The 27,166-nt window shown below is 33.0% G+C and overlaps 1 protein-coding gene across 1 annotated transcript in view; it reads left to right on the forward strand.

Moving 5' to 3' along the window:
• Eip63E (cyclin dependent kinase Eip63E) overlaps nt 1-27,166 on the forward strand; it is a gene marked incomplete at its 5' end in the record, with an annotated part of 126,008 nt that overhangs the window by 78,907 nt on the left and 19,935 nt on the right. Inside the window, one exon of the mRNA XM_088232944.1 lies at nt 22,431-22,522. Within this exon, the coding sequence (XP_088089070.1) occupies nt 22,431-22,522 (92 nt within the window). The remainder of the gene's footprint in view (nt 1-22,430; nt 22,523-27,166) is intronic.

Consider the following 27,166-nt stretch of genomic DNA (forward strand, 5'->3'; position numbering starts at 1 on the left):
GGAAGAGCGTACTTACGTTTTGTGACATACTTATGTTTTATTTGATATTCTTTATAAATTCAAACTAACAAAGTCATCTGATATTTTAACAATAATTTAGTATTGTGACAGTGGTCATATTAAATAAGAAAAAAACGTAAAAAGCTCATTGAATAGTATCTCACGTTTTGTGAGATCTGAATTGTGTAAACACGTTTAGTGCTATTTACGGCACGGCGTAATCCCATCCAATCATTTTGTTTGTTTACCTGCTGCCGTTAGCGAGGGATTAATTTAATAAATTTCACCATCATTCTTGGAAGGTTCTCCACCATCGGTGTTCTGTACGTGTCGACCCTTGATACACGGCAGCCATTATGCCACCCCTTTAGCGGTCTATATTCTATACTTTATTGTTGTACCTAGGGCAGGGGTTAATACTTAACGCCATTGTTATTGCCGTCATCACTTACTAATCCTCCCTAATGTTACCAGTTTTATTGCTTTAATTAACCTGTTTTGTTTATTTCAATGCAAACGTACCGAATATACTCGAATTGATTGACCTCTGAAATATTAGTTGTCGAACTGTTTTATTGATTTTAACCCACACAAAGCGAATATTGAATCGTAGTCTGCGAAAACCATGAATGTTTCAATGAATATTAAATTAAACGCTTTTGTGTGAGGTCACCTGAATAATTTAGGTCTAATGTTGAGTACTACAGATTTAGGAATAGTCGCACACGATTATCGGACTTATGCAATAGTGATTTAATATTTGTATTTATTGTTTGATTAGGGGAAGACTCGAAGACGAGTTGTCTCTTCAAAATATAGAGATAAATAAAATCCACATAGCCTGTTCGCTGTTTATAATTTTTAAATATTACTCGCTCCCAACAACATTCTCTTCGTAATATTAAGATCGTTTTGACTAGTAACCGTTGATTTATTTTGAGTGTTATTAGCGTTTAAGTTGAATTTTACGAAAGTTTTTATTTTTAAACTCTTATATCCTTAATTTTTACTTATATAACATACTTACCTACTCAAAAACGTGTGGTTTTACAGTAGGAACCTTTAATGCAGGCGAATGATTCTATATTCCACAATATCGCTTGGTGGTGTTGAATAGTATGATTCTAAATTACTAATATACGTTTTTGTTCAATAAATTTATTCACCGCTCGTTTTTATTACCGGTAAAATATGTGATTTGCGAACATAAATAGATCTGTTTCCTGAAAATAATTTGGAATTCGTTCGGAAAATTGACCCCGGATCGGGTGCCGACAAAACGGGCTTCAGATCGCTCACGATAATTCCAGAAGTCGGGACTGGGGTAGATATTGGGGGCATGGTGGAACTAGCAGAAAGGGAAAAGGTATTCAGGCTTCTTCTTCCCTTAACAAGACGATGGGGAAATTAGCGGGGGATTTATTTTATGCGACGGTCTGTTGAAATGAATTATTCTTGCCGGATTTTCCTTTAAATATGAACTCGATTTAAGTGTATAAATAGCACGATTATAATAAGTCGACCTACTATATCCCCCCGCCTTGGAACGACACAACGTGAGAAGCCATATTTTTACCGCGCATTAATTCAAGATTAATATTAGATAATATTATCATTGTCTAATGAGTTATTTAAGATAACATCCTCGGAAGATGCTTATGAATTATTCATAATATTAGTACGCTTCCATTGTTCGACGTGCGCTAGTGCAAGTACGGACGAACTATGCGTTTAATGTAATGTTGTGATGTTTAGTTAAGTCAGTCTGCCGTGTCAGTTGAGGAAAGGGACATTGTTTGCATTCCATGGCGGGAGCATTCCTCGCTATGTAGGTCCATTATATCGTACTGGGATCATGCTTCCCGCCCTCGGAACATGTGAATCATTTTAAAGATGGTGCGCCTAAATTAGTTTAAATGGAAATACCGCCGACATGATTCATCGCTCCCACAACTTGCAGTTGCTTGTGATGGATTTCTAAAATATCTCCCATAATTTCAGTTCTCTATGGATTTTATTGCACGCGCTACTTTACACCATAGAATGAAGTATCATACGAGTAATTTACCATTAGTACAATATTGTTCGATTCGTGCATATCAACTGGTGATAAGAAAATACACTAAATCCCTAAAAATATTCCGCAAAGATTTATTATTTTTAAATTTGTTTCTTTAGAATATCTGTAATAATTTTTAATAAACAATTTTTACCGTATTTCGTATTCTATCAACCTAATATTTTTGTTCTCAAATGAAAACCACTCTCTTTTAAATGGAGCCTTATGAAACAGTACGAACATCCTTTAATTTACTATTTTGCATTCATTTCGCTTTACATTTTTCTTTCTAAAGTTTTTTCCGTGAAAGCTAATGAATGTATTATAAAAGTTTTGCTTCCATTACGTTTCTTCAACATCAGAAGCCTTTGCGTTTGTGTTAGGTTAAGTGAGGATTTCAGAGGCAAGTTTTTCACCGCCGAACTATATCGGTTACAGTCGCTCTTGGTTTAGTTTATGGGTTCTACTCTTAAATAAATCATTTACCTCGCCAGATTTTTAAATTCTATTTGGCATGTTCAAACCATAAAACCTGGTATCCATACTTTGTAGTATAGGTAAATCCTTGTTTTGTTCAGCAATGAATTTCTTTACCATTTATGAATTTAAATTATATAACTAAAAAAATATTTTTGTAAAATCACTACATAAATTTAGTCTGCCGACCGGTTTTAGAACATATTTGTCATGGCTTAAAATAAACTTTATTTAGAGTGATTTTGCATACAGAAAATATTAATTTAGTTATATTAAACATGGGAAATCACTAAGTTCGTGCTTCAAATATTAATTTTATTTATACATTTTTAAAATATTTATTTTTGTGATTCGCATTGTAAACCTTTACTGTGATGCAGAAAAGCACTTACTTTAATTTATAAATGTTGTTTTTTTTTATTGTGCAAAACGTATTTTTTTTTGAAAAATATTTGTTTATTAGAAAAATAACTTAACAAAATATGATGGACTTTGTGGTGTCTTTTTTACTACGTTAAATTAACGTATCCATTTACAAGTGAATTTTTTTTTTGAGTGAACATTGAGTTAAAATCTGGGTAATAAAACCAATTCGATTTATTGCTTTTAATCAATAATGTTCAACAAAACAAACTATTTCGATTCGCATACTAGGTACATAAATTACTGAAGCCCCATTTGTAAGTAATATTGAATGGCGTAATTACGGCAAACAACCGTTAGGTTGACTAGAACACAATTTCTGGTGTTCTACGAATTAACAGGTTTCGAGTAAGACAAGAGTACGTCCTTTATCAGGGTACCTACTGCCAGTTTCCAAGATATAAATAATTAGCTTCGCTGTAAATAAATTATAATTGGATATTCGAAAATACGATATTGTTTCCATCTCCCGTTGTAATTTTCTGATCCGAGATAATGTGCTGGAAATATTTTGAATTTTAGCTTTACGTTATTTCCGTTGGCAATCGACTCGTAATTAATTCAAAACATCGTTGAACGTTACATGGCATTAATAGGTAACATTATTTTGAACGGTTTTTAATTTTGGTTCGATACAAATTCGCAAAGTATCGCAAAGTTACTTACATACGTAAACATTGGTAAACCAACGTGAATATGGTCACCAATTACGAACAATGGCTGCCCCTTATGTCAGATTCGAATTGTTTGCATCGTGACATAACTAGGAATGGAATCAACTCTAATAATCCATTAGTAAACACTCATGGAGAGAGTATCTGGCTTTGAAAGCACTTAAACACGTTCGAGACACTCTTAATTATCGAATTGCACTACAGACCATTCCAAGATCGTAATATTAATATAATTATTTGCGCACCCCGAGTTCTGCAGCGGGCCGCCGACTACTACTCGACAATTTGCTACCATTAACTTGACTATTGTTCGAGGCATCCTTTGCCGGTGTGATGAATCCACTTGCTCAGATAACTTCCCGATCTTGTGGCGTGAAGTGGAGAGTATTACCGTACTAGTATGTTGTAAGTCGTATGCCGGTGCGGCGGGACATCTTCATTCATCGCTGTCTGGATGTAATGTTCCGTGTGATACTCAGACTGCTTACATAAGCTTTTCCGTTCAGCATAATTCGTTCTATTCACACGCGCCGCTTTTCGCGTGCCTGAAGAAATATGATACCCTCATAACGTATTAGCGGATCTATACTTTTAAATTCTGTGTATTTTACACGTGATTTAGTGCATTAGACTCATGATACCGATTATGTTCGATTGCAGGTAAATTCTTTATTAATTTTTTCTCTGTTCACGCATGTAATCATCGTGCAATCTCGTTGTTCATTTACGATTTACGATGTTCTACAATTTACCAGTAATTTATTTCTTCCAAGCTTTGTATAGATTTTTATAAAATATCAGCCGTACTTTACTTTCTGTATGTTAACAAACTGTATTCACGGTCTTTTGATTTACTATTTAAATTTAGCGGGACATTTTCAACGAGTTGTAAATAACTACAAGAAAGCGAGAATCAAGTGATGGTAGAATGAAAAAATAACTACAAGAAAGTGGGAATCAAGTGATGGTAGAATGAAAGTTGGGAGAATGGGGTTTAAAACCTCGGATTTTAGTTCCAGATATTACTATTATTTTATTCTGCTACTTGTACGGGCATACATAATAGTTTGAATTGAACGTAGTTATGCAGAATGCAGCCAGTCTACAATTTTGGAAAAATCAGATATTGGTTTTATCAAATTTAGGAAGGTCAATTCAATGTTCTGCTTAAAACAGCCAGGCCGCTTTCATACAAAAAACTGTAATAATCACTTTCTGAAAATGTCATTATGTCAAAATGTCATAAAAATGAATGCCCCCCGTTACATTCAGAGTTTGTACGAGGTTTCATTCAACATTAGATCTGGTTGCTATTAAAATCATTTAATCTGGTCATAAACATAGTTAAATTCTTTTTTGTATTACAAAAAAACGAATGCATGCATTATTTATCATTTGCCAAAGTAAAAAACATTCCAACTGTTTCATTCACTCTTTTCACAAAAGTGCCATTATCTCAGTTTCACTTTTCTATAGCTGGCTGCTTTCTGCATAACTACCCTCAATTGATTGTCTCTTATAAACTTTTTAAAAATGTGGCATTAAGTAAGGTAATGCGCCTCCTATTAGATTTCCTTGTACCGACGAATAATTATACCAAGTATAAATATTTATATCCGCTATAAGAAAAAAAAATGTTACTGATAAAAATATTTGCGACCTAGAATACTTATTATTAATATTTAAAGCATTAACTTTGTGGTGAAACATTTTATGAAATGTTATGATATATTTGTGTACGACCACTTATCGACTTTTCTATGTCTACCGGTTTCGAGAAGTACCCTTCTCTTCGTCAGGACACCAATTAAATCAACATGCAAAATCCACTGTACGCCTTCACCGTAGTTGTTGCACAAAAATATAAAACCAACATGACATGCATTTTAATAAGCAACCCTTACACGTGGTGAAGGTGTTTAGTGGGTTTTGCACGTTGGTTTTATTGGTGTCCTAACGAAGAGACAGCTACGTCTCGAAACCGGTAGACATAGAAAAGTCGGTAAGTGGTAAGTCGGTAAGGTAATAACATTTAGTAACTATACTAAGCTTATTCTATGGTTTTTTTTACCATGGAACATTCTTGCGTACGTTTATGAACAAGCTGCGTGCGCATATGCAGTTACAAATACAGTAACAAAACAAAACAAATTTAAGACATGTCAAACGTACCTAATTAAATCCAAGGTGATCAAAATCAATAATCATATTTATTTTTTGATTTATTTTTTGATTTATTATTTGATTATTGTGGTGCTTTACACTTCTACAAGAAAAAAAAAACTTTAAATAAGTAGTATCTTCTGGGCGTCATGAGACTTTTGAAAGAAAATAATTCCTGTAAATAATTAAAGAAATTCAATTCTTAGATATTACGCTCACTGAGGTATAAATCAATGTTTACATTAAATTTAACACAAGTCGTGTGCTTAGTGTGGCATCTAGTGTATAAAAATATATCAATGGTTTTAGTCCATGATACTTCAAAGGTTTTTCATTTGTTTTTCTTTTATGTCTACACGGGGAAAAACATGTATTGCATTCAGCTTGTTTTATTAATAAATAATATTTCTATTCACATAGGCGGCCTCCGTGGTGTAGTGGTCAAGACACTCAACTCACATACGGAAGTTTCTGGGTTCGATTCACGGTGAGAACACAAAAATAGACTGTGATTTTTCTCATTGTCACATGTCTTCTGAACACATCCAGTGGTCTTGTCCCTTTCCCCCTCTCTATGATTACCGAATGGAGCTTCTCGCTGCTATCCGTGGCCCTGCCATAGGTCCTGTCGGATGTACAGATCTGGCGGCTTACAAAAATAATTTCAAGGCTTTTAAAAAGTTTTGCAATCATTTCGGCGAATTGATCATGTCCAATAAATTTAATCGGCAAAGAATTCACTTCCCTCTTTTCTTAATCCAATAAAGTGCATAGTACTGTACCGTAATCCACCACTGAATTTGACCTCAACGCCTGTTGTGTAAAAAAAACATGAATCACGGGACAGTACACCCAGTCTTGAGAAAAATCACAGCTTGCTCACCACAGCTTGCCTACCATGTGTAGGCATTGTCCTCTGATACAATTTGCTATGTATTGGTAGGAATATCTACGTAGATGGTATACGACTGCCTCCCCCTCCGGATTTCATCGAATTTCGCCTGTGCTCTATTACCAGGCCGGATCCATGTAGAGTACCAGTTATAATATATGTGCCTGCAGTTATGTGTACGTATTTGCATATTCGATAGCGAGAGGCATCACTAGATTTGGGAATTCCTGGATACCAAACTAAGCAAAACTACCCCCAATATGATTATCAACTTGTATAATATGATTACACAAGTTGATACTAGAGCAACATAATTATAGTATATTAGATCTAGGTGCAAGACTGTTTGTTGTCAAATTAATACTACGGATCTATAATATTTATTCGTTCAATACCGAGTACTGAGATATCCTAAGGCGATTTTAAATGTAGCTTAAAATTTAAAGTTTTTAATTTTTTATAATTATTATTTTCTTGATACCTTACGCATATATTTTAGTATTTTGTTCTGACGTAGATGCATTTTTATTTTTTTTATTTATTCATATAAAGATACGTATTACAAAAAAACGTATCCCCAACTCTATGATACCAAGAGCCCTGTGTTGAGTTGGGATAAAACATAGTGGATAGTGGAAGCATGCATATTATTGAAGAACACTAAAAATAAACATTATTGCATAAACTTAAATTTTAATAAACATCTGGACAACACGCTTAATAGTTTGATAAAAAAGCTAAATATGCTTTTTTATTATTTTGGCAATCTTTAAATATTTACTGTTTATTATTTATCCCCCGTGTGCTGTGCTATATAATTATTTAAAAATATCAATTTTAAAAAATACAAATAAATTTACTTTATTCGATTTTTGTAGACTCATTACCATAACATGTATGTAAAACGTCGAAAATGGCTTAGGTTATTGAACTTGTATTTTTATTGCAACAACATAGAGGGAATACATTTTTGAGCAGGGAACATGGAAATCTAGGCATTTACAGGGCTTATGATCTGTCATTGATTGGTTCAAGTGGCCACTTTAAACACTTTACACACTGCGTAACATTCACCATTATATTATGCCTATGTTTAAACATCCACATTTCATCAACTTTTATATTCGTTGGTGTGGGCGAGATTAATGTCTGAATTATAACGCGTGGAAATACTTATAATTTTTATATTTCTGTTTATACCAGTTAGTTTAATCAAGAATATAAATTTCAATCTCAATAACTTCCTAGGGGGTGTAATCCGGCCTTGCCCATAAGCATTTTTACAAACGTAAAATATTGTTATTTATTTGTATTTACTACAATAACAATACACTATTTACAAAAAAGTAAAAACCAATCAAATACTTATTTGAAGCGTCAAAAATGTTTTTTACCCTTTAAAAAAAACTTGTTCAAAATTTTATGCATTTAAGCGCTTGGATAATAGTTCAAATTTTATTTTCAAGTATAAAAAAAATGGAATTTAAAATGTATTTTGCAATTTTTCACTAAAGTAGCCCCGTTTTAAATTATGTATTTTTATCTGCAATCTTGTACTCGCCATTAAGATTAATGGATAAATAGCGATAGCGAATAATACCGGATAATTTTTTTTCGATGCATTCTAAAAACGCAAAAAACCCGGGGGGTTTGTTGTCCTCCGATGTTTGAAAACCAATATCCGAATGTCTCGTTCCTCCAACCTCAAGGGAACCCGAGTTCAATTTGTTTTGAGTGTTTTTTTCCACGTTTTCAATATTTCAATTGTGTTATATTATTCTGACTTTTTTCGAACATCAAAAGAATGATTTTCCCCTTTGCTACTAACCTACATCCGTACCCTTGTCCCTTTTTTGCGAATTCGTGTATTCGTCGATGGTTATTAAATATGTCAAATTTAACGAGACTAATGCAGACTCCTAGAACTAGTATTCGCTGTACACTTTTAGTGTTTGATTTTGTTCACATTATTTACATATGTATTTTATCTCACCACTGTAGCCCATTTCTGATTATTGGTTTAGAAATATTATATTTTGTGGTTAAAATGCGACCCCTCAGGCGAATGTGTGGTAAAACTGTGTAGTTAATCACTAAATCAGAAATCACTAAATCAAAATCTACGAAATCAGAAAATATGATATGTAACTTTAACGTATAGAATTGTTGAGCGCCCTTGAGGTGATTTTTCAAAAAAATAGCGCTAAATAAATCAGCCAAATATTATTATTATAAGTGCACAAATATCCAGATCGGTGCATTATCTAAGGTTGAGACCTCAAAGTAATAATGGGTAACCTAGAGAGAAGCCCTTTCCCTATGTTTCATAGAACGCAAGCGACGTTGGTTTGTTGGTTAGCAACCAATTGGTGGCCATTTTGTTTTATTTGACAACATAAACATAACGGTTCGATCGGATGCTTATGTAGCTGTGCTTGGCTTTGTTTGTAAATAACTTGGATATTTACGTTATAATAAATAAAAATCGACTATGGTGAATTGCAGTATGTTTGGTTGCAGCAGTAGGAGCGTCAAAGGTGTTAAAGGAGTCAGTTTTCACAGGTCATTGATTCCGGATATTTACCCATGATTTACATTGATTTTTGGCATTTATTGTCCCGACACGTGTATTATGTTGCTTAAAAACTTTCCTTATATCAACATATTTACTTCAGATACTATTTTTTCTCAATTTAGGGGATATATTTGTGAATTAAAGTGTGTTTACTGTTGATAATGACAGTTGATTATGGGCAATATATCAGGGCCGCACTAGACATCTATATAAAGTTTGAGTTTTTATCGAGTAGAGTTTGATTTAAATTTTTCTCGTAAATAGCAACGTTAACCTTGAAATCGCATCTTAAATGAAGTGTCCAAATTTCAGGTCCTACGACTCGCCGTTTCGGAGATGTGACGGACAAACAAACAAACTCAACACAGAACTTTGGTTCAATGGAGTTGGGATTTATGTCTCAATAAATATAACATAAATGTATTGTGAATAAAATGAATAAATAAATAAAAAAATAAACACAAACATGTATTTTCAGTTTTATAAAATAAATACAGGCGAATTAAAGAAAAATATATTGGAATTACCCTGCAATGATAAATACACAGGTACATATTCAAAAGTAATTACAATGCAAATTAATATTCATTTGGCAATTCTCGACCTGAGTACGGCCCATTGTTTCGCTGCGAACTGTAGCTAACTTAATACCCAATAGTCATAGAATGGTTTTTCTACGTTTGGGCTCCTCTCTAGGTTACGCATTATTACTCTAAGGTTGAGACAAACATTATCGACAAAATAATAACATGGTTAAGACATGTCGAGCGAATTGACGGCGAAAGAAGGGCTAAAAAGGTTAAAGATGCGAATGTTGATGGATGCAGAAAACAAGATCAGACATCGTCGTTTCAGTTCGTTTTTATCCAACAGAACAAAACACAAATCTGCAGAAATAGAGGCATAAATATTTTTTTACGAAATAGGCATCAATAATGACCACAACTTTAGACAAAATTCGCTAAAAAACACCTTAAACAATTTAAAAAATATATTTTTTAAATTTTATAAATAAAGGCTTTTTCAGAACTTCTGGACACTTAACTCAATTTCGTTATAAATGGTCCGTTGGACAAAAACGAACTAAAACGACGATGGCATGACCAAATCCAACAAATACTTGTAAATGGATATCTCAAAAGTCAGAATAATCGGCGCGCGTGCAAGATGTATGAATGTAGAGGAAGCAAGGTTTGTATGCAAAGACAGAGTGATGTGTCGTTCTATCCTCTCTGCCTACCCCTACGGGGAAAGGAGGAAACTGTTTGTTTGTAACTTGAAAACTCGTTATAGATTTTTATTTATATCACGTATCATTTTTATTGTTTTTTTTTTACAAGTAAAATACATAAGGATAATTTTTTAATTTAAAAATTATTATTTGGAAGTTCAACAAGGATACATAAAATACATACATTTTTAAGTAAGCATTACTAACATTCTTTATATATATCCTCAATTATAGAACTTCACCATCTTTCATAAGTTATAAAAAAATAAGTATGTAAAATCAATTTAATTTAGATTAAGTTTAGTGAAAGATAAGAATAAAGATTGAGTTAAAGAAATAAAATTGAGTTAAACATAAGAAACTACATTTTTTTTTTTAAGAAAAGAAAAGAGAAAATAACAACATATGAGATTTTTATTTTATTTTATTTTATTCAGAAAACATACAGTCATACATAATAAGTATTAAAAACAACAATTTTTTAACATAAAAAGACCAATTAAGTTTATAAATTATGCAAAAGATATAAACATTAAATGTGACAAAAAAAAAAAAAAAACAATTTCAAGTGAGAAAAGAATAATTGTTGACATTTGCGTTTTCCATGGAGGTAATAAATAAAAATACCGAATGTACACTCCGAGCCATCCACGCACACACACGAACGCACATACAAAACATACACAAACATATACATTACATGCGGCACATATACATAGCATAAACCACTCAAGATGCACATTCAGCAACTATCCCAAATAATCGACCCCATGAAGAAATTTTCTGTACAAATGCAACGTGCAGTTAAAAATGTCTACATCAATACTGAGTCCATTATATTTTCTATAGGTACGTCTAATGAATGAATTCGAAGTATAACTGTTTTTACAAGTTGGTACATAAAAAAGGGAATTTAATCTAGTTTAGCGAAGAGGACAACGGAAACCAATATTTTGTAAAAGATCCGGCGAATCAACTATATTATTGAGAATTTTGAAAAGAAAAATTAAATCACACGTAAGGCGCCTTTTTTGTAGTGATTCTATATTAAAATTGATCAAAGATGCGCCGTAATCATTTTCAATGTTGCCAAAACGATATTCCAAGCTCCTTATAAATTTCTTTTGAATGTTTTCAATTTGATTAATATATACATTATACCGAGGGGACCATACTTATGAAGATGTAATAAAATAGACTAAAATTAATTTACATACACAAAATAAGGATTAGACATTTGATTTAAGACACATAGTAATATTTTTTTATAATCATTTGCTCTATCATGATAAATGTCAATGTTAACTTTTTTTTCTATTTTGTTATAGAGTCTTAACATACTTCCAAGAGGGTTAAAATGTGCCATATTGTTTGTAAAAATTGGAAGGTAAAATGTATCAGGTGCTATATAAATGAATTCAGTTAAGTAATATATACCTAACGTCAATTCCGTAATAATCGTATGTCTTATTTTGAGGACTATTTCCTATAGTGTTCTTTTTTGTTATTGTTATTGATGTACATATTTTTTTTTAATTCTTTTATATTCGTATGCATTTTATTAGAAGTAATAAATAAAACGCGTGGTTTCAGCTTTGACCATTTATTTTTTACTAACCAGCATCGCTCTTCATTGTAAACGACATCGTCAGACAGGTGAAACCACCGAGAAATTTAATATCAGCACACGACTACTTGGATTCTTAGAACGTATCACACATTGGAATATCGACATTATGTTAGAAACAAACAGGTATTATTGTTCCGTTTTGGTATTGAAAGAAGCTTTTGTTCGGGTCACCAAAAATATCTAAAAGTCGGTTTGGAAAAAGGCTATGAGTGTTGCGAATTATCTATCACAGTCCATCGGGTGAATTTGCGGTGGGGTCGGCATTATTTGTAGCAGTCTATGTCTACTCTGTACTCCGCAGTGTCGTGTCGGTTGCCCGAGTTCGGAGATAACACCCAAGCACGTGCAAAACGTATAAATATAAATATGCATGTACCGGGCACATATTATAGCATGGTATTAAAAATACTGTAGTGCACGAGTTTATTGTAAATAGAAAGTCGGCATCGTGGTGTAATGGTCAGCGCGTTTTCCTACCATGCGAGAGGCCTCGAGTTCGATTGCCGACATGGTTATTTAAAAAGGGTGTTTTTACACTAAAAATATTTCATAATCCCTGGACTGGTACCTGAAGCAGGCTGATCATCTTACCTTCATGTAACTGGATACGCCGCTATTGGTGTGCCAATGCAGTGCCCTATGCACCATTCGGTGATGATGATGATGAGAAATATGCATTACATTTGCTAGTAGAGAAATTATTTACTACATTGTTTCAAATAATAAATGAAATAATCGAAGTCTTAATGAATATTTCGAATCGAAGTCTGCATAATATGAATATGGTGTATTTTTCATTAACTCCTTCCAAATCCTCTATCCCACCTGCTGACAAGTCTCAAAATAGAGGCTTAGCGGGTTATTCCTTTAAAAAAAATGTGTGCGTAATAAAAAAAAAATTAAAAAACCTGATGGTTATCAGGAAGTAAAAAATAAAGGAGATGTTATGATAACAAATAAAAAATGGCGCCGAGCGCTTTGCTGGACATGTTCGAGTAAATTTTTAATGTGATTCCGATTCGCTGTATTCTTTCAAAAGCAATAAAAATGTGATCTTAGACTAAACTTTGAGTTTTTTTTCAAAACGTTTCCTCAAATTATTGGTTAATCCAATAATCCGGATTTCTGCATATCCGGATAACATCTGGCGCGGATAATTGGAGTTTTACTGTATATAATAATAATGATGGTGATGATAATAATCTTTCCAATACTTGAACGGTTAATATGATCACATTATTCGAATATCAGAATCTAGTGTTCCCATCACTATCTATTTCAGGTCTTATAAATAACCCACATTTGTTTGTGGACTCACCTTTCGCCCCGTGGGGGTCTGTGTCACATTTGTTTTGACAGACTGTCCTACTAATTTTCTATGAGTTCGAACCATTTTTATATTCTTTTTCATACAGTGGAATTGTTGACCTTTTCACTCACGAATAACATTACTATTAAAGAAAATAATAATTTGACACTAATAAATATAAGAACCCATCAATAAAATCAGTTACAATCATTAATTTTGATTATGGCTAGTTACAATAAATACCTACAATACTATTTTCATATTCATTTTTCGACTTGCTAAAAATAAAATCCGTGCTAAATCGGGACAGTAAAAAAAAAAAATTAATTTAATTTGTGTCCCTAGCTTAAGATACCAAAAAATGTGTTCTTTTTTTTAAAAATCCGTTTGTTTATCTTGTAAAAAAAACTTCTTGTGGTAGCAACCTGGGCCTTATTTATTTATACTTTCACATTGTTTGTATTCTGTTTTTTATTCAGAATAATGTTCCCCCACTGTGTCCCGTGCCGAGGGAAACATTTTACAAAATGTAAAACATGCCTAAGATTAGCTATTTAACAAAGTTAACATAATAATAATAAAAAAAACGTAATTAATCCAATTAACCTAATAATTATCATTAACATAATAAACAATAAAAAAACTAAAATAATCATAAAAAACATAAAGTTACGCCTGGGCATAGTAGTTATTTGAGGATGGGGATGCCATCCTCATTGAACAACTGTTATAAGGATGATATTCCCATCCGTATTCTACCACTATGCCTAGGCGTAACTTTATACCAAGTTTATGAGTGAGGTCCCCTGTCTTTCATTACAGTTATCGTCGAAATGTTCGCCTTTGATCTTAGTTCTAAATGAATTAAGTACTTAAATTAATTTACGTATGTTTATATATTTATGAGAGGTTGCCTGAGCATCGCTTTGTCCTGACATTGATCGGATTAAAACTTGACACCTACATATCGTCTGTACTATTAACAACAACAACCACTAACCCAAACTAATACACGTTGAATGTAAAAAGCCTTTGTATTCAATATAAATAATGTGTTTTGGATTTTCTTTTATGAGAAAATCAGTAGTTCAGTCGCATTTTTTTCACAAAGGCAAAATCTCTCGATAACTTCCTAATTTTTGTTACGATTTCATTTATTTTGGATTTTACGGTATCTGTTTACTGATGATACATTATTAATATATATCCAAATCAAACAAACACACTTATGAAAATAATCAAATTCATATAATTAGTTTCAGATTCTTAAGAGAAAAACGGGGTTTCGGCTTTTCAAATTCCATTTCTTAAGGAAATGGGATTTTAATATTTGATCAATCAAATAAAGATTTTCTGCATGTAACTGAACCACTATTCGACATTATAATTTATTACTAGTGCATCACGTGTGTTATTTAAAACATTGATTTTTGCGGAGATTTTATGAAAGAGTTTGAAATGTTTATTTTCTTATATAGAAACCAATATTCATAACTTGCCTACAATATTTCTCGTATTTTCTTTCTCCCAAGATGTCTTTATACTCGTTTTGAATTCACATCAAACGTCTTTCCCCGAAACGCAGTTTCTTTGTGCGTTTTAGGAGTTTTCCGGTCTTCGCCGCTGTGAGGCCGATAAATCGTATTTCCTGCTACAGCGCTTCCGGAAGTCGCTCTATACAGCCGTAATCTTTCTCTCTGATAACCTCATTTCCGATACCATGTGTCATCGTGTCACACTGGAGATACTCGTTTGTCGTTTATCGCCATTTGGGGCACTTTTTACTTACACGGTGCTTTATTTACATAACGAGAATTATGTCACTATTGAATATTCTTTTATGCGCAGTATAAAAGAAGAATTCAAGAATAAAATCTTGTCGATTCCTTTTCATAGAGCTGCGGATATTCCAATTAATATTCTTAGCGCGTTTTCGTCACTTTTATATTGCTCTTCGAACGCCAAAAGAAGCTCTACTACATATTTGTAGCACCTTTATGTGTTTTGTCGCGGTGCCGAATATAAAAAAAACAAGTGTTTTAAAACATTTTGTTATTATTTCGATAAATTTGCTCAGTATTAATTTGAATGCGATTGGTGTATTGATGCAATGCCCTAAGCATCATTCAGTGTTGATAATGGAAAAGTGACGGAGAGTCAACTCAATAAAAAAATATTCAGTTGAGAATTTACTTTTCCCTTAGGTACCTTAATTCGAGAAACTATCGAAGATACTCATATTTCTATTTTATTTTCTTGTTTAAATAATCTTGTTCTTTAGGCTTTACACGGAATAATATTTATTACTTGGTTCTAACCCTAAAAAAAGTTTTATTAATTAATCTGAAAATATTATTATTTCAATGTCGTCTTATTCTCTCCATGAATCTGAGGTTTAACGTTTAATCGTGCATTAGTAATGTACTCCTAAAGTAGTGAATTTATCGATATTTATCAATCACGGCTATGTTCCCATCTAACGGGGACATGGAATCATTCATCAACCCGCTGCGGGGGAGGGTAAGCGTGTTATATGAGAGATGGATGTGGCAATCTCTACCCTTCCTCCACTACTCCCCCTTCTTCTTTCAGAAAAAAAGACTAACTCTCCCTCACTTACGAAGAAGTTAAGAAACAAATAGCTCATATGGACGAACATTCGACTAAATGCGATTAATTCGGAGCTTAGGGTCACAAAACAAGAACGTTGAGTAGGATTATGAAAAAGGTTTATTTCAGGAAAATATTATCTATGGAACTTATAACTGATTTAAGAAACAAAAATAAACATTTTACAATCATCTTATTTATATTTGTGTGCCTACAACGTTTACTTAAATGTGTACAAATTATTTTTTTATAAAGGTGTTAGTTTCAGGCTATTTGTTGATAGAAGAAATTATTTAGTTTTTTTTTCTTCTAAATAACAGATTGAGATTTAATTATGGAATGAAAATCTTTAAAATAATTTAAACAAATACATTGACATCGTTAAACCCTTTAAAAATTAAAAAGCAAAAAAACCTTTTTTTTTAATATCATCAAAACATAGTTATGAGGTATGGATTTAAAGACAAAGTTTTAACATTAAATTTTGCGTGCAATTTTAGTGCATTCTATAAGAATATTGTCATCGATGAGATTTTCATAACCCTTTCGATGACATCAGCTCTAATTTTTTTTATAGGAATGCAGAATTTACCTTAAATAACTGTTTTTTAAAATTATACATTAGAGCATCTCAGCATTTCTCAGATGGTATTTGATAAAATCATACAAATATGAAAATCAGTTTAATCTTAAATTAACATTTTGTTGAAAAAAAATCTGACTGGCAATGTTCTGAAGTTTTAAGCCTCAACACGATTACATTTTTATATTCCATTTAATTCTTAGAAAAATCCCACGCTTACTCGATCAGTGTTCAGCTGATAACGTCGATCTGCTGTCATTCAGAAAGTTAGTTTACATTCTCTTTTTGTCGCAAAAAATATCACATTTTCAGAGAAACGTTTTTTGAGCAGTTTTCAGCCAATTATGGTTTAAATGTATTTATTATTTGAATATTATATTTAAATCATCTTTAAAGATATCTCATCAAATAAGTTATTTTGTGAGAAAGGAACGTGTAAATTTTCTTTACACACTGTAACCCTTGGAACTTAAAACATTCCATCTTTAAACGTCCTTATTCTTAATTTTTACATAATTTGTTTTCTTACGATATAAAGCAGCTAAAATATTAATTTATGTAAAATTCAAACCGAATCTTTTCTCGAAATTGTCTATTAATTTTTAAACTCTAACCTTTTTTACACCCATTGAACCATAGGGAACTGTATTGGCACACAAAACGAGGCGTATCTCGTTCGTAAATTGCAATATGGTATAATGATCAATTTTACGCTTCATGCGCATTTAATATTTTATAATCATAGAGCTAATGTATTGATTTAGGAAAAATATTACATATCACTGCTAGGAGAAAAATGTAGATATTTTAAAATATTTATAAAGTATGCATATTCAAATGTTTTTGTCTTCATTTTATATTTTTAATCCAATAATTTAAAGTATCGCAATCTACGTCGCATTTTCTCGTCATTGAAAATACTTTCCGTCAGGATTATTATCAAAATGTTATTTATTGCCCGTTTCATATTTGATATTTCCAATCAATTCAGAATGCCGCCATTGTCAATTACATTCTAACTTTACCCTCGTTTGTCTCGTCGGGCTGATTTTATTCCCCCCGAAGGGCGCTTTTTGTGCCGTTTACCAATAAAAATAATTTATTAAGCTTGCGTACCTTAAATGATTTGGTCATATCATATAAATGTAATAAAATTCAACTGTGGTTAAAACTGATTATTTTATAAAGTCTATACTCCTGATTCATGGGACCTCTGTCTTAAATGGACATGAAGCAAAAATAAATCAATCAATCTTTTTTAATGTTGTCCCTTGAGTTACAACTCTGTGGAAGTCATTATTGTTTTTTTTTGCGGGGCGATGAAAGAACTGCTTACTTTATTCAAAAGTTCAACTTAATTACGCCTTAAATTGTATTAAAATGAAATGTTTATACATAAACTGTCGCCTATTTTAAAGTCTAATTCTTCTTCAATTCAATAAAGTAAGCCGTTTTAATCGCCGTCCTGTGAAAATAACAAAATTAACTTGAGCGGTGTTGTTACTTAAGACATGAAATATATGTACATGTCACCTTTTAAAGAAAAAAAAATTCGGTAGTTTTGGTTACATATTGAATAAAAAAATATATTTCGGTTACACTCATCTTAAAAATATGTATGAACATTGTCAACTCGTAAACAAAATGATACATTATTTATGGTTAGATTAACAATGTTATAACTTAAATTTATTTATTATTAATTTTGTACAAACATACCAATTTTTGCATAGAAAATACAGGTTAACAACTATACCGACAAACAAAATTGTATCTTTTACCCTCTCATATTTATTAATTTAGAAGACTGAGGGTAAAACCAACCATTTTGCCTTTTCCTAACCAATGCAATATTTTTTTAATATTTAAATAGTCAAATAATATAGTTTTTTAACTCAATGATATATAGGTGTAATAAAATACATAAAATTGTACGCTGCATTTCGTGTACCAATGCAGTGCCCTATGCACTTTTAAGGGATAGACGGAAAATATGTTAATGAAAGGTAAACTGGCAGTGCACAACGGAGTTGTTGTCCCAACACTTGTGTATGGAGTGAAACATGGTACTGGCAGAGGAAGGATGAAAGCCGAGTGAACGCGGTCGAAATGCGATCTCAAGAATGTGTGAGAAATAAACATATGACAAGGTTACGAATGATGAAATCAGGCAAGAATGTAAATCTGAGTCAGCTATAGTTGGTAAGATTAAGAAAGGGTCTCTGTGATGGTTTGTTCCTATTGAACGAATGGATGACGAAAGAATGGTATATTCGGTAACGTGGGACGAGGACAACCGAGGAAGACGAGGCGTGATCAGATAAACCAGAATCTTAAGTCTGGCCATGTCAAAAGCAGGCAGGACCGAAGGGCACAAGATGTATGATTGTGGAAGAAGCTAGGAATGTATACCAGGATAGACGTATGTGGCGTAGTAGTAGTAGGATATATTTTTTTACAACAGTCATTATTTTTTGGTACTTTGAGACCGATATCTCAACAGAGGCGGCTGTCATTGCCTGTATTAAGTGATCACTTTACACGCTGTGTAACATCACCACTCTGCCTAATCTGATTTCCACATCTCCACAATTTTTTTAAATTCGTATTTAACAACAGGCGTGCTTTCACATTATTTGATGTTGCCTCATAGGCGATACCTGGTGACTGGTGGTGGTGAAGTTTTTATAGCGTTATTCTTTATTTTCTTTGAATATTTATAATGACACATTAGGTACGAGTCGTACCCTTCCGAGTGGAGTTCACGTTTCACGTATTATGTCGTCATAGGGTTTCCCTCCCGGCGCCAATTCTCTTCTAATCCTCCCTCTCCGTGTGCCGTGTCCAAGCGACACGCGAGATATCACCCCTAAAGATTAGTATTAATTGCCAACGAACTTGGTGCCCTTTACTGGACCTCGGACCACACGGTTATACTCAAATGGCTGTAGCATTGAATATTACAGACGGGTCCATGCGTTCCTATCTGCAAAACGTTACATAAGTTTTACTTTAAAAGCGCTTTCTATTGTTTATTTTTATCGAATATGATAAAACTTGCTAAAAATTACTACGTTGGTACATAATATCATCAAACCTTTATCCACAACCGATATCAGCGTATCTCGATTGTCTGTTACAGGAAGATAAGGTGATTAGTCTTGCGCATCAGATACCAGTCCAGGTACAATCAAATATTGCAGTGTAAAACCATCTTGTGGAAAGTGACATTAAAGAGCCGCGGGGTGCTGGGACAAATGGAGACAAATTCTGGAGGAGGCCAGGGCCCACAGCGGGCTGTAGCGCCACTGATGATGAAAACCATCTTGTAAACAAATATTTCACGACCCTTCCAGGAAACGACTCCAGGCATTATACGGCGACATAAATTTCGCATTATTTTAATATTCGTAATAAAGCGATTCATTTTATAGAAAGATGAAATCAATAAATTGAAATAGGCTTGACAGATATTATGTTATATTATTATGACAGATACATGATGGAATTTTGTGCACTACTGTTATTTTAAAATAATTGACTTTTGTTTAAATTATGATAATTTTAAGATTTCAAATCCGTTAAAAAAATTGTAGCGCATAACTTCTCAATAAGCTTGCTTTTTATATAGTTTGTTTTTCATTAAATACAAAATTTAATCGATAACAAAATTAGTATTGTTTTGTGTTTGTAATAGTAAGAATTTTTTTGATCATGTAACGTTTCTATAAATTCACAATTCGTCTGCCACGTTTCTTGGTTTCACAAGTTATTGTATTATTTTGTAGTCCGATTATGAATCACGTTTCTGTTATCGTATTCCCTCGGTTAGTGAGCAAAGGTTGCGGTTTGCTCACGGATTAAATGGCCATAATTACTAGAGTTTCTTGGAAATTTAATCACCAATGATTCATGAACATTCACAAACAACTTACGACGAATCAATATCGTCCGAGTCCGCTTGGGCTGAATTCAAAAATAGGGTGGGTACAGGAATTTAGAAATAACTTTAACAGTTGCCACCGAGGCATTGTTTAAGCAGTCGAGAAAGCCTTCTCGGCCTTAACTCTTAACGCCTTTCATGTTCCTAAAGTTTGCCACTAAAGTTAACACCCGCGCCGCAACCCTTCGTGTACAAATGCGGGTAATTGGAAAGTCAGTTACCCTCTCACCCACGATATACTGTATTATTGTACGCAACACTATTCACACAAATGAACGCTTTAGAAATAACCTTGTTTTAATTTAATTTAAATTTGACATTCGAATTTAACTGCCAGAAACACAATTCGATTACGAAAATTGTGTTTTGATTATTTTATTGCGCAATAACAAACTCATATTATGCGCTGCGTCAGAATCTCATTATGTGAACATAGAATTTGGTTTTCAAAATTGACTATACATATCTTTTATTTCTCGTATAACGATTGACTCGTACAACTGAATATCAGATAAATAACGCATATTTTACTATATGATTTATAAGTACAGACATTTTTTAAGTAATGAATTTTACTTTTTACCATAATTACCATCAACAATACTTTAATAAAATTATGTTTCTTCTGTTCATTACAACCGTAAGATTAATGCAATTAGTAACGAGAAAATGTTTAAAAAGGCTATAAAAAAATGGGTAGTGGAGCTAGGTAGAAGTAAAATGGATTATCTCATTCGCCCATACCAATATTGAATCAACTGCTCCACAAGTGCATAGCTTATGTTAGGTTTTTGTTATTTTCATTGTGTGTTTTGTAATATAAATAATATAGATGTACATAAATACCATGTTTTTAAAACTGTTTGAATATTTGTTAAGTGTCCTCGGCACGGGAAACCCCAGTGAGGTCACATTATTTTTATTATTAATTATAGTTTGTAAGCAAAAAATATAAATAAATAAATATTTATAATTGATGTAATTGTATGAGTGACACTGAAAAGTTGCGTCTGATTTGTTTTTTTGGTAAGCTTGAACCTCAAATGCAATTTTGAATTATGTCATTTTGGCTGTTGATGTGCAGTGTTATGTTATTCAGACTCTGTCGCATTTCGAAATGTTACAAATGCTGTTAATCTAATTGAACATAGTTATGCAGAAAGCAGCCAGTCCACAATTTGGAAAAATGCGATTTTGGTGTTATCGGATGCAGTAAGGTCAATTCTATGTTCTGCTAAAAACAGCCAGACTGCTTTCGTACAAAAAACGGTTATAATCACCTTCTGAAAAAAGGTCTATCACAAAAACGGCATTTCTCAATTTGCAGAAAACACTCACGGCACTAGAAAATATTACGTTCCTTTAAAAATCATTTAAACTGGTCAAATACATATTTGGATTTTTTTTTGTAATACGAAAAAATACTAATGTATTCATTGTTTATCATTTGTCAAAGTCAAAAACATTTCACCTGTTGTGTAGATTTGATAGTTCACTATTTTCACAAAAGTGCAAATATCTCGGTTTCACTTTTCTATGGCTGGCTGCTTTCTGCATAACTACGTTCAATTGTATGTGTAGTTTATTTGTGAAGGAATTTAGTGGAAGTGAGACTTGAATTTGTGTGTACGCAATGTGCAATTCCATATAACTCTCGCTGCATAACTCGTTGTCAGGGAGAAATTTTTATTCAGAGTATAAATATGCAACGATTCACTTTCGGGAAACGTCCAGGTGCGGCCTCTGCTATATGGGCCGCGATCGAACGCTGAGTTCGATAAAATACTCCGCGGGATTTTTGTTTCTCTTGAATTATTGATGAAATACCTCGAATCTGATTATCCCGTGTTTCTGTTCGCAGGGAGATTCGCCGTTCGGAAAGTCGGAGGCTTACATCAAGTTGGAGCAACTCGGGGAGGGGTCATACGCCACGGTCTTCAAAGGATTCAGCAAGTGAGTGACACTCAAGATTACTTTCGCTTCTGCAAGATAGAGGGAATTTTAAAGGCCTCGTGCTTGAACTTCGTAATTGGCTACGAAATTAGATCAAACATCCTCGACTTTTCTTATCTACTTAAGGGATGCATATTATCCGTACCTATTTCACTAAAAATATATGTGTCAGTATAGTCAACATTAATTTATTTTTCTCAATATCACTATTTAAATTGTGATTTTCTGTCGGCGTATAAGTTGTTAAAAATGTAATCTGCTTCAACATAATCTTATTAATTTGCCTCCAGTATCTTACCTATTTTCTGAGTAGAAGAAACTTCTCTTAATGCAAACATACTAAATATTTAGTATGTTAATGAAAATTCAGATTACGCTCATAATTTTTTTTTTTATTTGAACAATGATATAAATTTCAGTTTTTGAAATGCCATCGTATTACTAAGTTGCGTACTTAAAACATACTCTACCGAGTAATAAAATTCTTAACATTCATTTGATATCCTGATTTCAAATAACGGCAGTGAAATACTTTGTTATTTCTCTAAATATGAAACTCTTTGTAAATTAAATCTCGCAATTTCGTTTTTACTCTTTCGTCAAAGTGTTTGATAAATTTAATTTGAGAATAAAAGGTGCTATATTTCTTATCGTTTGAAAGTTGAAGTTGTTTAACATATTTCTTAAATGATAAGTTCGCACACATTTGCGCTCATTTTGAATGAGAAAATTACTAGTTTAAATTTGACTTTTGGACATTTAGATTTAATACATTAATAATTAGATCGTCATTTTTCGTATTTTTTTCATTTAATTGTTTCCTAATATGAGTTTAACGAATATTAAACAATCGATAATTACAGTACATAATAACGAGTTTAATGGTTCTACACCAATTCTTAATGTCTCTACGACAACGAAATTACACAATGATTTAAACGAGCACTAAATAAATAGTCCAGATCTCTTCTCGATGTCCCTTATGTTTGTCAATGCTTCTTTTCTTTTTTTTTATATTTTAAACTATTCTTTTATTGTAATATTTAAACCTTATAAATTGTATACATGGAAAATGTCCGTTAATAAATAAATAAATAATAAATTGTACTTCTGTATTGTGCTGAGAGATAGATACTTGTAATGTTCTAAATGAAATTAGCTGTGTTCTCCCTTTCCTGGCGATGGAAAGGTGAGCTTGTTCTCGTACGTACGCGTACGTAGGGATACTGGAGTGTAGCTACACATTACCACTTCACACTTGGCGTTAAAGCCCACTATGTACAAGTATAGAGGAAGAGATATCACGGCGTTTACTCGCTGAAAGGTGGGAAACTTGTTACGCCACCCAAAATGTTCCCAAGTGCTATTATTTTAGGGCTGTGGGGTATCAAAATTGTTCCCCGTTGATTCCAACGCTTAATACGTAACATTGCTTTAATTGATCTTCTTGTTTGGTTGACATAATGTATCTTTCTAAACATCGAAAGGGGGTTGGATGTTTGAGTAAATCTATATTTCTTATTGGCGTTGTATATGTAAACGTTGGCTTTCAGCACCTATTTTCAGTAGTTCAAACGAATGTGGGCGCCAACAATCTCTTTTCTTAATCGTATAAGATGTTTGGATTAATATTTACTCTAGAATTCGCGATATTTATAGTTAGGCACGAGAGCTTCGGGAGGAAATTCATGAGAGATATCTACTTCGTAATTGGTGCTTTGAGTATGTGCAATATATATTTATATATTTGGATAATTTATATAGCGCCCTTTTTGTGAAAATCACCTCAAGGGCGCTGTACAATAAATAAATATCCCACCACGTCTTGCAGCTACAGAGCGCATGAACGGTTGGGATTCTTGTTCCTCGTCTCCAATTATGATATACAGGAGCTAGATTACAGCACGTCTTGCAGCTACAGAGCGTATAGACATTAAGAAATCTAGCCCCTATTTACATGTTTTATTTGACAATAAAGTTTAGAGATTTAGTGATATTTTAAAAAAATATACAAAAAATAAATTTATAAAAATAGAAGTTAGATAGCAACAAGTCTTGCAGCTACTGAGGGCATGGACGGTTGTACATATACCGTCTTGAGAAGACGATATATATTTTTATATGAACATGTAATTATTTTCATCGCAGTTTTCCTTAATCAGGCGTTTATTTATCGCTATTTTTCACTTCGCAGATGTCTGAAACTGAGGCTCACATCGCTCCCTCGACACGAACTTCGCGCTCTATTTCGCGTGAAAATGTTTTTTCTGCCCACCCCTCTTTCGGGCGAAACCGAGCCAGTTCTCGATGTAGGCCATTCTTCTTAGTGAGCTAATATGGGCCGCTCCGTGATTCCGAAATTTTCTTCGGGTGTTATTTATTGAAACCGTAACCGCTTCCCTCGGCGGTTAACCTGCCGCTACTCCGAGTAACATTCCACGAGACAAGACGAGGGAAGAAGATTCGCCATACTGCGAAATACAGCATTTTCTTTTCGTATACGTGTGCGAGAGAGACCGCGATTTCCCACCTTTTTATTCCGACGCAGCTTTCTCCTCGGTGTTATCTCCTTAGAACAAGGTCCAGTTTAGGGATGAGTTTCAGGTTACGCGGTAATTTAATGGGTCTTGCAAGTTAAAATGGATGGTGTTATGTACGGCTGCGGCCGTGTAGACATGCTAATCTTAAGGGGAAACCTTTGTGTGAAAGCAGTTTGCTTAATAATTTGAACCCCCCTTAAAATGGGTTCGCTACTTTATACGTAATACAATACGCATACAACAGTAATTATTATGTTCACACTATGTATGCGTGCTGGGGTATGCAAATCATTCTTCATTTTCCTCTATTATTCTTGCTCTTATTTCGATGCCCCAAAAACAGCGAATTACTTATGGTTACCTATTTTTTAATATATAGAAGGTCTTCGACTTCGTTGCTACAATCGCAAACTAGACAAAATCAAAGTTCGTTAATCTAAACTCTTAACCCATCCGAGTAGTTTCGGAGCAGTAGGATTAATGATAGTCTAAACTCTAAACGAATTGTTTCTACGTCTAGTCTCTATCTAAAAGTTATCTAAATAACTTCAAAGCCAGTAGATATTAAAGGACTGTAAAAGATGTATGTTTATTATTTATATTTAAAGCATTAACTTTGTGGTCAAAAATTTAGATCAATGTTAAATTTATTATTTTTCATACGAAAATTATAGTAGTATTTGTCTTAATTTGCTTTTTCGGCTACGTGTTACTAAATAGGATTTTGATTAAATTTTATACAAATATTTTTATTTTCGCATGGAAATTTGAAGTAGACGATTAATCTCTTATCACGCCTTACTTCTTTTCCTCAATCCAATGAAGTGCATATTTTGTGCTTCTGGATTATGTTCTTTCAGCTCAAAGATGCTAAGGCTACCAGATTACATAGAGGTCTTTCGGTCAGCTTTTCTCGTTCGGCAACGAGCAATTTTTATGTGTATATGGGCACCACCAAGGAGACTTATATCCTCAGGTTCGGTGTGCGGTATGTGGTAGGCAAGCTGTTCTCTTACAATAATTATGATACTGGCTAAATACCGCGTGTTTAAAGCAGATACTTTGATAAGTATGAAGATTCATGGGAACAATATCACCGTACATTCTAATGTAGGGATGAAGTTGCAAAACCCTTGTCCCCGTAGGTAGAAAGGAAACTATACCACTCTATCTTGCTTGAAAGTCGTACCTTACTGACTACGGAAAGCAGAATGGAAACGCATAATATAAATTTGCATTTTCATTGATCCTCGTCTCTTTGTATACTTTGCAATGCTCTTAGAGAAACATTGCTACTTTGAAAATGGTCTTATATTTCTGAAAAGGTGATGGGTGTGCAACTTTCTTCTTTATTTTCACAACTTATTTTCTTACGTTTCTAATTCGTAATCCTTATTTTATTGCGCATACAAGATGAAATGTATCGTGTATGCCATTAAACTAATTATTTATTTAAAACTTTTAATACATATACAATTTATATTATTGCCTAAGGGTATTTCTTTCTACCTACCCAAAACGTTCAATTTGAGAAAATTACAAGTACATGTACGTATTGAATCTTACGATTTTATAGAAAATTAAAAACAAAGATTAACAAAATAAAAAATATAAAAAAATAACACTAATTGTGACCAAATTATATCCCCAAATAGGTTAAAAATTACCTCAAATTCGCTCGGTTTCTTTATGTATAATAAGCAGTGAATGGAAGAATTCTATTTGGATCGTCCTATATTTTTTTCCAGCAAAATTAAGCTTAGTCAGCCTAGTGTGACCTAATATTCCTGTATATTCTCAAGAAGTTTTTTTTTTCATTTTAATATACATATTACAAAAAAATAAATATCGTATCCCCAACTCTATGAGGCTATCGAAGAGCCCTGTGTTGAGTTGGGATACAACATAATAGAAAGTGGAAGCATGAATATTTTTAAAGAATACTACAAATAAAAATGATTTCATGAACGTACATTTTAATAAACATCTGTACAACACGCTCGGTATCCAATGTCTTCTCCTGAAAATGGCTTTCGTTTTGGGGAACTTAATATGTTCATCATATCATCCAGGACATTGAATACTCTTGGGGCTACAAAAGAGA

This window comes from Micrasema longulum, unplaced genomic scaffold, assembly GCF_059751315.1.
Source record: "Micrasema longulum isolate JH-2025_06_02 unplaced genomic scaffold, ASM5975131v1 h1tg001040l, whole genome shotgun sequence".
Taxonomy (NCBI): Eukaryota; Metazoa; Arthropoda; class Insecta; order Trichoptera; family Brachycentridae; genus Micrasema; species Micrasema longulum.